The sequence below is a fragment of the Oryza brachyantha genome, chromosome 1, assembly GCF_000231095.2.
Source record: "Oryza brachyantha chromosome 1, ObraRS2, whole genome shotgun sequence".
Classification (NCBI taxonomy): domain Eukaryota; kingdom Viridiplantae; phylum Streptophyta; class Magnoliopsida; order Poales; family Poaceae; genus Oryza; species Oryza brachyantha.
The window spans coordinates 30,874,381-30,891,460 of record NC_023163.2 but is presented as its reverse complement, the minus strand read 5'-3'; the positions used below and the strand labels follow the sequence as shown (position 1 = coordinate 30,891,460).

The window sequence follows — 17,080 nt, the reverse complement described above, 5'->3', positions numbered from 1 at the left end:
TGAAAATATTCATATAATGCAGTTCCATGTATTGAGTGCAAGATATAACAATTAGGCATTTAAGGTCCGATCGTAGTAACTTGTGTTCTTTTCTTCCGAAGATTTTAGATGATATGATTTTGTATGACAGCTATTTAAGTATATAAAGGCTAAATTAACTACTAACAATTTAACATTTTATTTTACTACGAGCTGATGATGAACTTTTGTAAATTTATTTTTCATGAAACACATTGTTTAACAACACCTTAAAAAATATAAAATTGGGAAAGAATGGACCCTAATTATCAGTTACAACAAAGGTTGCGTTCTTTTTCAACGCCACAGTGAAGACTCTTCCTCGGTTTTTACCTGCAATTTTTCCTGATTATTGAACGGTGTGTTTTTTTAAAAAATATTATATAAAAGTTTATCATTCTATATTTCTAAAGTAGATTTTTAAATATATATTATTTAATTTTATCGTTCACACTATTAAATATCTTAAAAAAGTTAAATAATCCTTTTCGTCTTTTATACGAGAAAAAAAACAACCAAAGAGAAATAATAACCGAACGGAGCCCCAAGTTTGAAGGATGTATATCCTCTACGGTACTGCACCTGTATGACTGATTGCTGATAAGTGAACCCCATAGATTATAGGCTCATATGTCAGTCAGTCTGTAGTAGTAAAGACTATCTCAATTCAAGTTTAGCGGACCATGGATATTTCACTGGTATTCATCACAGATTGTCGGTATCGGCTCGATGGATCTTGGCAGCAAGGACCCGACAGATTCCCCACAGCGCTCCACCGCCAAAGCAACACATACACGTACACTAGCCGAGGAGGAGAGGAGACCCCATCTCCTGCTCCTGCACTTGCGAGTACAAATCGGCACAATTTTTTAGGCCTTTGTTTAGTTTCTAATTTTTTTCCAAAAACATCACATCAAATATTTGGACACCTAAATAAAGCATTAAATATAGATGAACCAAAAACAACTAATTATACAGTTATGTAAGAAATCTTGAGACGAATCTTTTGAGCCTAATTAGTCCATGATTAGCCATAAGTGCTACAGTAACCAACATGTGCTAATGGCAGATTAATTAGGCTCAAAAGATTATCTCGTGGTTTCTAGGCTAACCGTGAAATTCGTTTTTTCATTCATGTCCAAAAATCCCTTCCGACATCCAATCAAATATTTAACGTGACATTTCTCTCAAAAATTTTCTCAATCTAGACACCGCCTTATATATAACCACTTTGCAAAATCTGCAGGAAGCAGACGCCACCCGTTGCGTCAGCATGCGCATCCCATGCTCTCACCAAACCTTGTCGCCGCTAAAGTTTCATGGGCGATCCCCACTGAACACAGCAGATCAGCACAGTGCCACTTTTTTTTTCTCGGTGTGGTCTGGAGGGGTAATTGATGATAGCAGTTTTTTTTAAGTACCAGCAAAACATCCATGTTATTTTTGAACAAAATATATTTTTAAATTAGATGTGTTTGTTTCACTTGTTTCAAATATGTGGTCTCCATTTGTTTGAAACAAATGTTGAACTTTTCCATAATATGAAGAAATATCAAGGCCTAACTTATAAAAACCGGCTTTTATAAATTTACCATTGGTATTTTCTAAATTACAAGTATATCACTGGAATGACATTCAGTGATATTTTTATGATTTTCTATTGGTAGTTTTGCAAATATTTTATACTAGTGGGAAATTTACCATTGTCTCTAATAAGAAGTAAGACAATGGACCACACTGGAGGCTTTTAAATGAGTATAGAAATTGTACCGGGGGTATGCCGGTATATAAACTTATTGTGCGTGGAAAATTGTATATGAACAGGTAAAACACTCATTTTAGCTCACGGACTTATCTGATGCGCAGGAACTAACACCGCAAACAACATTTGAATTTAAGAGCCCGACCTTTTTTTATTTTTATACTTATAGGCTAAATTTAAATTCAAAACTTAATTTCAAAATTGATTTTAGGATTTTTTATCATAGTTTATTTTTCAGCCATATCTTTTAGATCACTATGAACATATATATATAAATATATATAAGAGTTTAACCTAAATTATTTTTTAATCATTAATAAATTGTTTTAGTTGTACTTATAATTAGTAAAAAGATGGATCTGTAAAATATCTCGCACACATGAGGAAGGCACGAGCCATGCTGTATTTACAGATGACTTAGATTGAGATCAAGTGCAGCTGTGCAGTACATCTATAACCGCAGATGATCTTATCCATCCATTTTCTACGTGAAGAGTATAGATCTCATACTATATTAGATTGTCTACAGTAAGACCATGTCTTTTTTATTAAATTTTTTTCAGATGATCTTGTCCCTTAAAATTAGATCAGTTTGATTGCTGTCACGTCCGCATTTTTATCCCAAACCTAAATTCATAAAAACAATTAAAATAATAATTGGCTTAATTAACTCAGTAAAAATACCTCTAAAGAAATTAATTAAATTAAATCGAAGTTCGCAAATAGATTAACAGGATTTAAACTCAAATTGTAGAAGTATAAAATTTGGCAAAACAAATTAATTTAAAATACAGTAAAAGTGGGGCTTTTCTTTTTCCCTCTTTTTTTCTTTCTTTTTCCCTTCCTTCCCAAATTGGGCCAAAGTCCAATTTGCCTCCTCTTTCTTTTCTTTTTCCTCTTCTCCTTCACAGCCGGCCCATCTCCCCGCGACGGCCACCCCTCTCCCGCGCGCCCTCCCCTCCTCCCGGCCGGGCCGCCTCGGCCCAGCTTCCGCGCCAGCTCGCCCAGCCCGCGCCGCGCGACGTCTGCCGCCACCTCCCTCGCGCCACTTATAGGCGGGGCCCACCTATCAGTGACCGGTCCGGGCGCCGGCCGAGTCCGCCTCCGCCCCACCTTCGACGCACCGCCGCAACGATCGCCGCAACCGCCGCCGCCGAGTCCGCCTCGTCACCGACTCGGTCTCCAACTACCTCACCGCCCTAGCCGGCGCCTCTTCCCCCTATAAATCCCCCTCTCCCGCGCGCCGCCGCAGTTTTTCTCCATCCGCTCAAGCCGCCGCCGCGCCCGACCACCCTCACCGCCACCGATCGATCTGCGCCGTGCGCCGCCGCCCTCGGCCACCGCCTCCGTCGTCGTGCGTCTCATTCCGCGGCCATCGCAACCACGCCTTCGTCGTCACTGGCGGGTATCCCCAGCGCTCGCGCTTCCTCCCACCACTCGGCCGCCGCTGCATCACCGCCGTCTCCGCGCCGCCGATCACGCGCCTCGCTGCCGGTCGTTGCCGCGGGACCGCGTCATCACCTGCGCCTCGTCCTCGCCGTGCTTCCTCCGCCTTCGTCGCCGTCGGTAAGCTTCCCCTCTCTTCCCTCTCCCTTTCCCGCTGCCAGCGCCGCCGAGTTCTCCGCTCGCTACCGTCGCCGGACGCCGTGGGTCGCCGGAGTCACTGCCAGACCGTCGCCAGGCTCTGCCGTTGTCACGCCGTCGTCGCGCCACCCGCGCCTTCCCGCGCGGCTACTTCCCGCGATCGGACGCCGTCGCCGTGCCACACGTCGTCGTCGTCGTGTGCCGCGCTCGGGCGCCGCCCCTCGCGCCGTCGACGCTCCCGCTCCCCGACCGCCGTCGCCGCGCGCCGCCCCATCGCCGTCGCCGCCGGCCGCCATCGACTGGGCCGAAGCCGACGCCTGCGCCTCCCTCTGTTTTCCCCTCACCGACCGATGGTCCCCACCGGCCGGTTCCCTTCTCTCCCTCCCCTCTCTCACCGCCGGGTGGGCCTGGCTTGTCAGCCGCTCGCCGGTCCTCCTCCCTCCCTCCTCCCGTGGGGCCCAGCTATCAGCCGCCCACCTCCCCTTTCTCCCACCGACAGGTGGTCCCCACCCGTTAGCGCCTCCTCTCTCCTCCGCTGACGTCAGCGCCCCTTTTAATTACGCAATAATTGATTTAGGACTTTGCTGTTTAGTTAAAAAAACTCATAAAACTTCTAAAATTCATAAGTAATTCATCTAGTCTCCGTTTAGGGCCATCCAAATTTCATTAAATTCATAAAATTGTCAAGAATCCATTAAAAATACTTTCTTTTACTATTTCAGTAGAGTTTATGCCTGTTTTATTTATTTTTGTGCTTTGTCATTTAGATTCGGACCCCACCGAAGAGCCGGTTTACTTCGAGATCATCGCCGAAGTACCCCAGGGGCCAGAGCAAGGCAAGTGGCACTCATCTTTGATCATATTGAACATATTATTGCAAATCCCCCGCTTTATTTATTCAAATATGCATTGTTTTAATTAAAGTTTTTACTGTATTTATTTCTCGGGTAATCCTTATTATTATGTCGTTGATTATCCAGCTTTATTCATGCTAGATCAGGGGTAACTTGACTAGAGTTAGGTCTAGGTTAATGCTTAGCCGTGCTTAGATCAAGTAGCTCATGGGATCATTTAATAATCATGTTTAGTTCAGAATAGCTGTAATAATGATTTATTATCCGGTTCAGGTTAATGGCAACTAAAATATTGATAATGGTGGGCTGTGGGTGCATGGTTTTGAGAGTCGCACCATAGTAATTAAGGACCGGTTCACGGGAAACCCTAGAAGTAATTAAGTGCTAACCACATGCCGAATGGGTAAGGTGGGATCTGGAGCATGGCTTCGAACTATTTGACGTACCAAGGCAAGGGTGGGTGTGATGGAGTATGGACGGACAATCGTGGTGTAACGAAAGCCTCTGCTGCTTCCAGATCTACCAAGGCACAAGAGGGGACTGCCCGACTTGGTGTAAAGGAGGGGGTGAAACCTAAAGTGCGATGCGATTAAATAGGGAGGGTTATGTGACAGGTCCTATCACGGTCTCCTTTCCGGTATGCCATGGTGGTATGTCGGCGCACGTTCAAGTGCAGTGAAGTCGTGTCTTGTGGGTACAGTAGTACACCTCTGATCAGAGTATAATCTATTCAAATAGTCGTGCCCACGGGTACGGGCGGACTCCCAGCTTTACTGTGATTAGTGAACCTTTAATGACCTGGGTAAACTGGTTTTCACTTGGGACTACTGCAACGTGGTGTAATGTTGAGTAGTGGTTGGGCCTGTCGTAACGTGATGTAACGTTGGACAGTGTTGTGGTATTTTATAACTGTTATTTACTTATCATTTAATGTATTTAATTACTTTTATTCGATTTAATCTCTGATATTTATTTTAAATGCTGCTTTATTGCAACTAACCCTAGCCCCTAGTCTGTCCTTGATGATCCTTATGCATTATTTATTACCCTCTTTTCCATGCTACTTGTGGAGTACGGTGGTTTGTAATCAGTCTTGTCCAATTTCCCCCTCCAGAGTTAGAAGTGGAATCTGATGGAGGTGACTCTCAGTAATGAGCTGGTCTGCCGTCTAAGCTTTGCCTGTGGACTGGAACCGTACCTGCTGGAGCTAGTCTACCTTTCTTTCCACTGCATTTTTGTTAGAACAAGTGTTATTTTCAGTTGTTTCTAAGAACGGTGGTTATGTAATCAACATTGTCTTTTTGTATACCCTGCCTGGTTCTGGACAGGGATTTTAATACATAATTAAGTTCAGAAATTCGTGTGAGGAATTTCTGGGCGTGACAATTGCTTAAGTTGCAGTCATACCGCCGACTCCATAACCGAATCCATGTAACCTCTATAAAAAGTTGATGGAAAATCACCCCATCTTCTCGCTCGTGCTTATGTTTATAAGTTAAAAATTAAATTATTTTTCGTTTACAAATACACCGTGGCAACAAATGGTATGGCGATGGTGTCATCATGACATGTGTGCGTCCCAATGACTTGATGAGAGTTGTGTGTCACATGGCATCCTGAAATCTTGACAGATAGTTTCACTTAGAGCATGTAGAATAACAGATTATATGTCATCTATAAACATATTTTAAGTAGTTAAAAGAGTATAGAGAAGGGCAACATGTTACAGATTTGTAGCCAGTTGTAGCACGGGCTCTAAGACACGTGTGTATGACAAGTGAGACCAAATATTAATAGTGTTGTATATGTTTATAGATAAATATTGTATGAATTGACTATTAAGTTGGCTATAGAAAATTTTGAGCAGGAGACTTTTGAATCTACAATTAATCATCTTTCAATTAAAAATATATAATTATTAATTAATTAATTATGATTTGTTTTATTACGAAAGATACTTTGAAAATATTTTGTATATTTGCATAACCATTTAAATAATACGAATGATTAAACGTAAATCAAAAATCAACCGCGTCAAATAAATAAATAAATAAAACTAACGAAGTAATGCGAATGTGCAGATTAGCTTATACTCTCTCATTTTTTTTATTCTATGTCATTGACTTTTATATCTACGGGATCAATCATCTCATTCAAAAAATTTATCCAAACATATCAAATTATAAGTCATGCTTAAAATTCTTACTATAATAAATCAAATCATAACAAAATATTTACCAATTACATACAATTCTTAATTAAGATTAATAATTAAAATAGATCTAAAATCATCGTTAAATAAAAAAAATCGAAGGGATGACTCTCTTCCTGCTATTTTCCCCCCTTGTCCAGGGAGGCTTTCTCAGTTTCTCGCTCCAGCAGTCAGCACTACCGCAGTCAGTTTCCCTTCCCTCCCCCTCCCCCTCCCCCTCCCCCTCTCGATCCGCCTTCCTTCCTTCCACCTCCGCCTCGCCTTGGCCTCCTTCCCTCCCTCTCCCACCAACTCGCTACCTCCAAATCTCCCACCCACCTCAAAACCCTAGCACGGCCAGGCCGCAGCAGCAATGCCCTCCCACACGGCGCCGGCCACCTTCCTCCTCCTCCTCCTCCTCGCCACCACCTCCTCCAGTTGCAGCAAGGTAATCATCTGACTCAGATCGCGGGGGGCGGCTTGCTTGGTTGCGGACTCCTCAGGTTTCATTCGTCGTCGTTTTCGTGATGCAGGTCGGCGCGGGGGCGGGGGCGGCGAGGATGGTGCCGGAGGCGGGAGGGTTCAGCGCGATGGTGCTCAACGAGACGCGGCGGAGGCTGGGGAGCTTCCAGCTCTGCGCGCCCTGCACGTGCTGCGGGGGATCCCATGGCAGCTGCATGCTCTCCCCGTGCTGCTACGCCATCAACTGCAACATCCCCAACCGCCCCTTCGGCTTCTGCTCCTTCACGCCCAAGTCCTGCGACTGCCTCGGCTGCAACCTCTAGAAGGTGTGCCCTCCCCCCTCGTCCGCGCCATCTGCTTCTTCCCCCCCCCCCCCCCCCCCCCCCCCCCCCCCGCGAATTCGTGTTTGAGAGTGATGAGTAATAGTGAAACTAGTAGAGTGAGAGAGTGGGGGGTAGGAAAGGATTATAATGTCTGCCCCCATCGATGCTTAGTTAAGTGATGATTGTTACTGTTTCTAGCTATTTTCTTTCGATCATTGTTATATGGTGTATTGGTGTAGTTGCTACGATGAAATTGGTTAAGGAAAAAAAGAGGGTGATTTGGAGATTGGTAATAGGATTTTGTTGTGCCGTCGCTGTCCTTTACCCGTGGCCCGTGGGGTTTTTGTTTCTAGATTTTGTTGCATGGATGTGTGATTAAGACTTTATTGCAGCTAGTTTTTTTAGTGCTGAGATCCACTGCCTTTTGGTGGATGGTATCTCTTCGGTCTCAATCACTGTCCCCAAATGTGAAAAAAGGTCAAAATTGACTAACAAATTTCAAAGTGATGAAAGTTGATACATGGTGTTCTATTTACCTTTTGTTTTCTTATATGTTGTTTTCATGATAAAGCAAAAGTATGGACTATGGATGTAATTTTCCTCAGCAACATAATTTTCTGCTGACTCTGAAAACCAATGTTTTGTTCACCGCGTAGCTAAATTCGGATCAGTTAGCATATTGATGAAGCTATACTCTTTCGTGTCAGCCGTTTGTAAATACATGGAAGCATTAAAGTTAGTTTTGTATGCCTGATTGATTCACCACTGTTTGAGTTTGACTCTTACGCCAGTCATGAAGATATGTTGCTTGGTGATTTGTTAAAAGTGACACCATGCCTTGTTTTATCCTCTACATGTTTCACTGGATCCTAGGATTGACTTAATGACATGTGATTTTATTTTAATGGAATAGAACTTATAAGGCCGCGTTCGGGGAGTAGACCGTAAGTTAACTTATCCGGCGCGAAAAACGTACTAATAGATTAGTACATGATTAATTAATTATTATTATTATAAAAATATAGAATATATTAATATGATTTTTTAAAACAACTTTCCTATAGAAAATTTTTGCAAAAAATACATTGTTTAGCAATTCGGGAAGCGTGCGCGCGGAAAACGAGAGGGATAAGTTAACTTATCTGGTAGAACGAACGCGGCCTAAGTATATCTTTTTGACCTGTAAGGAAGCCATTTAATCCTTTAGCTATTATCATCTTTCCTGATCTAAAAAAGTAGCATCACACTAGTTTCATGGTATTTTAAGCATTAGTAGCAATGACTATTCTTCTTCAATTCAGCTTCACACCTTTTGCCTCCACACTGTTTGATTAGCTTCATACATGTACATTGAATTTCTATTTGTGAACAACAGAACAAGTAACAGAGAACTGCACAAACACATACATTGTAGGCAGGCCATGTTCCTAAGCAAGCTATGTTGTCCGCTTGAACAATGAAGATATTCTGAAGCCATAACGCTTGATTCTGGCTTGGCTGATGCTGTTCCTGTGGCAAACATTGCTAGTATTGTTACGCAGCTGTTCTGCTACAAATCTGTGTTCCCTCCTTTTTCAGGTGGTTTTGAGGACTATGGGGCATTTGAGTTACACGTAACACAAGTTAGGAGTCTGCATTAAAAAAAACTTCATTTAGCTTGTGTTGTTCATAGGTGGTGCCAAGTTATATGGCAAAAGAAAGCTGATGGTCCAATCATTCAGTAATCAGTAGTCATCTATGAGACTGAGTATTTAATAGAAGTACTTGAACTTGCATCTCCATCATACCTATTCCATACCTGCACGCTCATTGTTGCCTATCCTGCACACAGTCTAGTTCTAAAGCGAATAATGCAGGTTTGGCCATGATTGTGAAGTGACTTTTGACCTTATGCTGCAACTGCAACTAGTTTATGCTTGCACTTTCATGGAACTGGGAAAAGTAAGCTCAGAAGGTGAGTGTCTATATACCAGATTGAATTCCTCCTTGCTTGTCTCAACCGTCTATTTCTCACCTTAATCTACCCACTTACTTTTCATTTTTCCTTGGAACTAAACTGTAAGCCATCCGTGTCCGCACTTGTCATGTTGAGTGACTAACACTGATATGTCACTGATATTTGATGTAGTTATTTAATTTGGGTAAACGAAAGGTACTATATTAAACTGTGTTGTGCTGAGATATGAGCCCATGGAAACACCCCGGCGATGGTGAGAGTAGGGGTGATTGTCGAACAACAACATATTTGCAAAAGAAAAATAATTTATAAATAAAATTTATATATATATATATATTCTTAGCAATCTAAAAGGCAAAGCTAGAAATTAAACTCAAGTAAAAAATTTTCCTAAAATCAAATCTAAATTTAAGGTTGAAATTCAATTTTGGCTTAGAGCGAGTGGCTACAAATCTATAGTCAATCTAATAGTCAATTTATACAATAGCTATCTACAAAACATGCACTATTATGTCCAATCTGTCATACACACGCTGTGTCTTGGAGTCCGTGTTGTAACTGCCTATAAATCTGTAGCCCACTCATCTTCTCTCCTATCTTTTTAAAATATGTTTATAGCTAGTTTATAGTCTGCTATTGTACCACCTGCTCTTGTAAGCACAAGCAGTAGCGAAAAGATAGGGTGAATGTGAAGCAGAGAAGATTAATCGATGCAAATGGTTAAGCATTCTATGTTTCTTGTTCCTTGTGGGACATATAACTTACGAGTCCCATGAGCAGAGAGCCAGAAATGCATCAACATCAAGAAAATTTAGGAAAACCATGCCGATGCTTGCTTAGAGCAAGGCTTATAGTCAGTAAACCGGCCGTAAGACTTTTTATAGTCTTCTTTCAGTCTACCTATATACTAGTTAGCTTTTTATCATTAATATATGACACACTTATCTCTTATAAAGTTTTTTTTGTTCTTGTACCCGAGCCGGCTGTAAACTTATAACATGTTTCTTCTCTCTCCTCACATTTCTTATTCACCTCAACATTTAGTCGACTTATAGATTGCTATTATACTTGCTTTTAGTTGGATTCACCGATTTAAGTTGACTTTGATCTTTTGTGCCTCCAGCATTCCATGTCTGAACTTGACATTAATATAAATTTCACATTGTCAGAGATAATCGACTGCATGCCCTTATTGTGAAAAAAAAAAGAGCTATTGAACTAAAATGATATCAATCTTAAGTACAGCACGAAGAGAATGTGGCCAAAATGGATGTGTCTTCTCTGACGTACTGTGCTCTAACGTGGTCACTGACATGTTTGCCAAAGAGATGGGACTCATATATCAACCGCTCTTCAATACTCTAGTTAGAGGACATTAAGTTAGAGCATTTGTCCTGGTCAGAGGACAGCATTTGTTTCCAGCCAAAATATGGGAGACCAGAATTTGTTGTAGGCATGCGATTGCTGATCACTTGTTGGTCATCCATCGTAATCTGAATGAAAAGCATCGTCAGCCAATGATGCCTGAGCCTGACTGAGCCAGGCATTTTGGAGACAGGATGCTTCACAAGAATCCAACAGAAATATTGAAATGGCTACACGTACACGTACATTTGTGCGAACAGGATGGTGAGGTATGGGCCAGCATATTTATAAATAGAAAATAATTTATAAATAAAAAAATTATATATATATATTCTTAGTGAAAAAAATAAACTATGGTAAAAATCTTTAAAATCAACTTATTAAAAATTTAATGAAGCGAAAAGACGGGGATGTTAGCCTGTCGTTGATGAACTGAACGCTGCCTTCCTTTGAGAAAAAGATGAACTGAACGCTGTATGAAATGTACTGACTGCTTCTGGTGGCACAGCAGCATACAAATGGGAGGTGTTCACTTTGTTCTGCACAGAAACGTTTGCATTGCCATTTTCCAATTTGGCATTATTCTGCATCCAGGGTTCCAGGCAACATGTGAAAATATAAAGAGAACAAAGGCATGCTATTTCTGATCCGCAGTCTCACGTGGGTCCATTATAACGTGCTAAAGCGTTATCATTTTCCCTCTTTTTTGTGAAAAAAAATCTAGAAACTATAGTCATGGCATTCATTACTTTCATGCTGCAATATATTGTCTTTCTTAGGAGGAATAAATTTATTTTCATTAGATAAAAGCAAATGAAAACAATTTATGCGTTGACGTAACAGCAAGCAAAGTGAACATAAGCATCAATCCCATGGAACGCAACGAACTACAGAAGCAGCATATTTCTGCCAAAAAGGAGTTAATAATTGTAGAAATGTTAAGTTTAAGTAGTGAACTCAAAACTACAGTACAAGCTATATCAATTTACATCCAGAAAGCCTACAAACGAAATACATCACTTTGCAAACAGCTCAGGCTTGATGCCTTGAAAACATTTGACCTGTAACCTTCTATAATGTTGGACTTCTCTTTTCTTTCTTCTTTCTTTTTTTTTCCTTTATTTATCCAAGTCATTCTGCACACACACACAATGCCGTAGAGAAAGAATCAAGGAAGAGAGCATCGACTTACAGCGGAAAAAAAAAACATGAGAGCAGCGAATTCCCACCGAAAGTCTGCATGTTGTGCTGATGCTGCACTATCATTTCCACCCGAAAACCGAAAGGAGAAAACCATCAGAACATCCATTTTGGAGAAGATTGAACAATGCTCCGCCTGGGCTTTATCGGCTGCTGCTGTTCCATTGAGTTCCTCTTCTTCATAGCTGAGGATACTGTTGGGCTCAAATAGTCATGACTTCTCTGTGGCAGAGCAGTGTACTGTGAGTGACTCTTGCGCACAGGGACCAGTGTGTGCTGCTTTCTCAGGGTTCCGTTCTGCATCGTCGACGTCCTTGGAGAGCTCCACCTGCTGTAGGTGACACAACTCTGGCTCCTCCCCACATGCTTCTCCCTGGGGCTTGGAATATTCCTGCTCTCCATGGTTTCGGCCGAGTACATAGTTTCCTCCTCGCTACTGAATTGGTCTTCATTTCGATACTCCAATAGCTCAACTGGTGATGAGCTCGACTGCCCCTCACTGTTGCAATCATCCTGCAGAGGAGCTACTGGAGCCTCCCTTGAATGAGCCTCACAATTTCGGTGCCATATTATCCCCGATGGAAAGGCGTTGTCTCTAGATTGATTTGTAGGCTTGGAAGTATCCGCATTGTTCTCATCAGAAAGCATTTGCTTCAGGGGCAGTGGTAGAAAGATGGTCTTCGGAGCGCTAGGAGGGAAGTTGATGTCCAGCGGTTGAATTGACCCAGCATCTCTCTGGCCTTGGCAAGAACTTTGTCGGGGTGATTCATATATCTCTGGAGTAGAAACGCCTTGCTCATTGTTTGTGCGTAGATCAACCAGAGGGTTTGCATCATGCGATATCCTTGCATTGGCCGAGCTTCCTGACCCCTGCTGATGTTTATGCTTTGAAGTTACTTGTGAAGAAACAGATGTATCATCGTTCTCGTCGTCTGCAGGCTTGAACACATGTCGACGAGTGAAGGAGGTGCTTGAATGATCGCTCCTGCTGGACATCAATCGAACAAGGGGCAACTTTGGCTTGCTAACTTCATCCAAGTTGCCCTGCCAATGCTGATACAGCCAATCGCAAACTACAGATATGGGGATGCCAAATTGCATTCGGTGATCTTTCTTTGATGAATGTGATGAAGATGAGGATGTAGAAGATGACCTTGTGGTGGGGGAGGAGGCCAACTTCATGGGATCACAGATCATGAAGGCTAAGTTCCCTTGGGCATCAAAACCAGCAGAGCCAGGGCACCATGTAACTCCATCCGTTGAGAGCTTGATGAGGTTGTCTGTGCCAATTACTACCTTCCCCTCACCAATCACCAGTTCCTTCTTTCCTGTATGACCCAGAAGGTAAACAACACTTCCATGGTCTAGGCTTGGTTTGCAGCATGTTTTCAAGTAGTTAGGTTGCTGAGCCTGCACATTTGTCTCATTCTCCGCAGGATCAAGACCAACTATTGTAAGATCAAGTATTGAGCTAGTAATGAAGAATCTGCACAAATAAACAAAGTTCAGAAAGAATGTGAGGACATAATTGGAAACACCAAAGTAAGAAGCAAGCAGTGAAAATTCCACTCCAACACACAAAAAAAACACGCATGCAACAATCATGAGGTGGTAATACTTAGAAAGGAGAGAGTTTTTGATTGAGCAACAAAGTTCAGCTTGCATGATCTGACATAAATGAAAAACAAGACACTTTGAACTTTTCTTGTGCTAATTTTGCTGCTTTTTTATCATGAACCACTTATTGCTTGTGGGTGTCACAACTTTTCTTGAATGTCCCTCATAGTGATAAACTTTCCACCGAAGAAAAGGAACACATTCACCCAGAAACCACAGTAATTCCGTGTGCCCCTTGATTATTCTATCTGTTGACAACCAAGAATTGAAGGCCTGTGCTTGCTACCTACTCCTCCAAATGCCAGCAGCACTTTTAACACACACAAAAAAAAAATTACTATCCAACTGTACAAAGCACCCCCATTGCACTATCCAGCTTGTGAGCATCATCATGATGATCAATCGCTTACTTGGAGTTCACAACGACGATCTCGCACAGAATTCTCCAACCACCAAACACAAATTTAAGCCCCCACAATTGACCAGCAATTCCCTCTCCTAATCATCCGCATTATGGGCAATCATCAGCGGCACCACCACCGACAAATCCGCCCAAATGTGGGCCCCGCTCGGCAGCGGCTTCGCCATGGTTGCCGCGACGGCGACGCAAGCAAAGCAGATCTCGATTAAAACCTAAATCATTCTGCAATGGCAGCGGCCGGCCGGAGGGAGAAAAGCGCTCGTGCAAATCCGAAATCTCGCGGCGCGGAGGCCGCACGCGCGACCGGGAGCGGGAGCAGCACCGACTCACTCACCTGTGTGGCACGAGGCGGGCGGCGAGGCGGGCGTGCCCGAGCAGCGCCTCGGCGTCCTCCGCGGCGGCGGCGGACGGCAGGCTGCCGTGCGTGGTGAGCAGCAGGTTGCGGTGGATCAGGACGCCCGTCCCGCCGCCGACGGCGGCCAGCGCGGCCGCCTTCGCCGAGAAGATCGCCGCCTTGACCCGCTCCGACCTCCCCCCTCCTCCCCCGCCGGAGCAGAAGCACCACCCCGCCCCCTCCCTCCACGCCCCCATCACCCCCTCCCCCCCCCCCTCCCCTCCCCTCCCTCTGATCCAACCCAGCTCAGCTCCTCCACCCCCTCCCCTCCTCAACTCCACATTGTCGCGTCACCCGCCTCCGCCTCCTCCTCCTCCGCCGCCGCCGCCGCCGTACGGCTTCCACAGGTAGTTGTTGGTGTGCTTCCGTTTTGTTTTTTCTCTCTCTCCTCTTTTGGATTCACCCGCTTCACAGCTCAGCTCAGCTCAGCTCAGCTCGGCGAGGAGAAGAGAAGAGAAGCGAAGCGCGTTGAAGCGAAGGCGAGGTGGGGTTTCGTATTAAAGCTGACCACCACGCCGACGCGCGCGCCCAGCGGCGGGGGGGCGGGAGCGGGAGCGACCGGGCCCCACCCCACTCTCGCCCAATGACGCGTGGGGCCCAATACGGGAGGGCCCCACACGTAAGTGTGTGAGCGGGTGGGTGCTGGTGGGGCCACCGTGCGTGTGGGGGAGGGGGAGTTGGAATAATTTTGCGGTTTTCGGGTGGGGGGTAGGGAGGCTTTTTGCTCCGCGCACCGACAAAGTTTTAACGGCGCGTGTCTCTGACAGGTGGGCTCCAGTCTGACGGTGTTTCTCTGGTTGGTGGGGCCGCGGGAGTTACGTGCGCGGGGCTCGAGGGCTGATACGCCTTTGCCGTAGGAAGGCGTATCGAATGGAAATACGCTTCGTCTGGATTTGTAGGAGCTGGTAGAATAGCAAGCTACCAGAGCATATTTAAATAGATAAGCTGGAAGAAAGAAAAGAGGTGGACTACTAATTTTTTATAGTCAGCTGTGCACAGATTTTAAGACACAATGTGTATATGACATGTGAGACCATGTACTAATGTTTTATAGGTAACTATTGTATGAATTGGCTATTAGATTGACTACAGATGAATTGGAGCTAGTAGTTGACTATACTATTGAACTTGCTTTAATGGTGATAGCGTGGAACCCAAAATTGCAAACATTTGTATCATGATTCTTTTTTTCAAAATAAAAAACGAAACATAATACAAACGCAAGTAGCCCATGATTAAGATACTGTTATTATGGTAAAATAATGAGGTTGATCTGGCCATCTGGGTATGCAAGGATGCAGAAGCGTGGAATCGATATATGTATAGAGGGGTGGGCGAGTTTGATACGGCCCAATCCAATTTTCGTCATAAGATGTACTCCTCCATTCGTAAATATATGACGTTGATTAACGTTAAATATAAAATAGGAGAGTATAAATTATTATCAAATTTTAAATTTTTAAACTTAATTTTGTAATCAAGGGGTTGTGGTGGGGTTCTCTTTTACGTATTTGCGTACAAGTCATTAAGAACGTAAATATAAAAGATTTAATAATTTTTACGCTAATATGGCATTTGGCGTACCTTAATCGTTCAACTGATGGAGTCCATAAACTGTTACAGCAGCAAAATATTTCTCCCGTTCTATGTCATAAAATTTTCTGGGTTTACTTAGATTTATTTATGTATTAATATATATTTTGTATATGTGTCTAGATTTATTAGCACAAATTTAGACATATAAATATATTTAGATAAAATCAAAAAATCTTATAACATAAAACAGATATAAAACAGATAGTACTTATTAATGGTGGTAAATCAAGATGGATCCGAGGGACCAAAACTGGCATCCTAAAAGTACGTGTCCTGAAAACACACACTACCAGTAGTAATCTAGTTTTGTACTTATGTACGATGTTTGTATCAATGTATCAAGAACAGAGGATTGAATGGCAGTAATGTATCGTGCCGGCGACATGTTGTGCTAAACCTAATCAATCTCGCCTCCAGTACGACTGCTACTGCTAATTGGAGAGTAGTAGGAAGAAGAAACATGTACTTTGTATTCGCTTGCTGCTCGTGCAAGGACGATTTGTACGAGCAAAACGTTGATTAGTGGCGGCAAGATGACAACATGTTGCCATGAGTCCATGATGAGAAATGATTTGGCTAAACTACGTGATTAAACCTCTCCAAGCCATTGAGCGGTACAGCTAACCTACATAGCTCTATATATGCGTGATGTTTGCAAGAATTAATGCATTTAACGTGTGTTGTGGTTCAGGATCGAAAGCAAGGTGTCATGTTAAGTTGTTGTGTCTAGCTGAGTTTATAGACTTAAGGGTTTGGGTTTGAAATTGAATTTGAAGATTAAAATACAAAATCTACCATGGTTTCTGAAATTATATCAGCTGCAATGGTTTGAAGTAAATGGCCATTAATTAATACTGCTATAGCCTATAGTGTCCTATGTGAACAATCTAGATTGGTTCCACAAACCAGAAAACCGTTTCTACTTGACAAGTAGCAAAACGTCTGTAGCTGGATGGCCTCCCCATCCATTGATCTTCCCCCTCCTTGCCTTGGAGCTCTTTCTTTGGTCATGGCGTCATGCTTTTTCGGCTTTTCCACATCCACATGGTGAATACTAAGCGTAAATCCTAGTAGTATTCTCATGGTTAACTTCATCAATCTCTACTGTATTTATTTCCACCTCTCTATATAACATCCCAACCTCTGGTATTGCCGTAGAATTGAAAACATCAATTTCTATTGTATTTCTCTCCAGGGGTGGAACCAGAAATATATTAAGCCTAGGGCTTAACAATAAAGTATAAATTTTTTTAATAAATTTTAACTAAAAAATTGTAATTTTTCAATGTGATTTTTGGGCCAAGCGTGGGGTTCCAGCCCAAGCTGCTCCACGCCT

The 17,080-nt window shown here is 43.0% G+C and overlaps 2 protein-coding genes across 7 annotated transcripts; one reads left to right on the top strand and one right to left on the bottom strand.

The window, feature by feature from the left end:
- Nucleotides 1-6,657: 6,657 nt before the first annotated feature.
- LOC121056316 lies at nucleotides 6,658-9,345 on the top strand. 5 transcript variants are annotated; one of them, XM_040529945.1, is made up of 3 exons: nucleotides 6,658-6,857; nucleotides 6,943-7,197; nucleotides 9,051-9,345. In XM_040529945.1, exons 1-2 carry the CDS (start codon nucleotides 6,783-6,785, stop codon nucleotides 7,192-7,194), a joined length of 327 nt encoding a protein of 108 aa, XP_040385879.1. In that variant the 5' UTR covers nucleotides 6,658-6,782; the 3' UTR covers nucleotides 7,195-7,197; nucleotides 9,051-9,345. The 5 variants fall into 5 exon arrangements, with proteins under 5 accessions (XP_040385879.1, XP_040385878.1, XP_040385877.1 ...); XM_040529944.1 differs by lacking the exon at nucleotides 9,051-9,345 and adding an exon at nucleotides 8,613-9,044; XM_040529943.1 differs by lacking the exon at nucleotides 9,051-9,345 and adding an exon at nucleotides 8,609-9,044.
- A 2,135-nt stretch (nucleotides 9,346-11,480) lies between these two features.
- On the bottom strand, nucleotides 11,481-14,349 carry LOC102708210. Of its 2 annotated transcripts, XR_005813486.1 has the most exons (3): nucleotides 14,089-14,345; nucleotides 11,746-13,202; nucleotides 11,481-11,652 (listed from the first exon to the last, which is right to left on the bottom strand). XR_005813486.1 is itself a non-coding variant. In XM_006646547.3 (2 exons), exons 1-2 carry the CDS (start codon nucleotides 14,343-14,345, stop codon nucleotides 11,813-11,815), a joined length of 1,647 nt encoding a protein of 548 aa, XP_006646610.2. In that variant the 5' UTR covers nucleotides 14,346-14,349; the 3' UTR covers nucleotides 11,481-11,812. The 2 variants fall into 2 exon arrangements, 1 of the variants encoding a protein (XP_006646610.2); XM_006646547.3 differs by having other exon boundaries at nucleotides 11,481-13,202; nucleotides 14,089-14,349.
- Nucleotides 14,350-17,080: the final 2,731 nt, after the last annotated feature.

Bases quoted from the DNA above. Each gene is read 5' to 3' on its own strand.
- LOC121056316 (XM_040529945.1), top strand. From the start codon at position 6,783: ATGCCCTCCCACACGGCGCCGGCCACCTTCCTCCTCCTCCTCCTCCTC. The intron at 6,858-6,942 runs GTAATCATCTGA...TTCGTGATGCAG, and splicing joins CCTCCTCCAGTTGCAGCAAG to GTCGGCGCGGGGGCGGGGGC.
- LOC102708210 (XM_006646547.3), bottom strand. From the start codon at position 14,345: ATGGGGGCGTGGAGGGAGGGGGCGGGGTGGTGCTTCTGCTCCGGCGGG. The intron at 13,203-14,088 runs GTGAGTGAGTCG...TTATTTGTGCAG, and splicing joins GCCCGCCTCGTGCCACACAG to ATTCTTCATTACTAGCTCAA.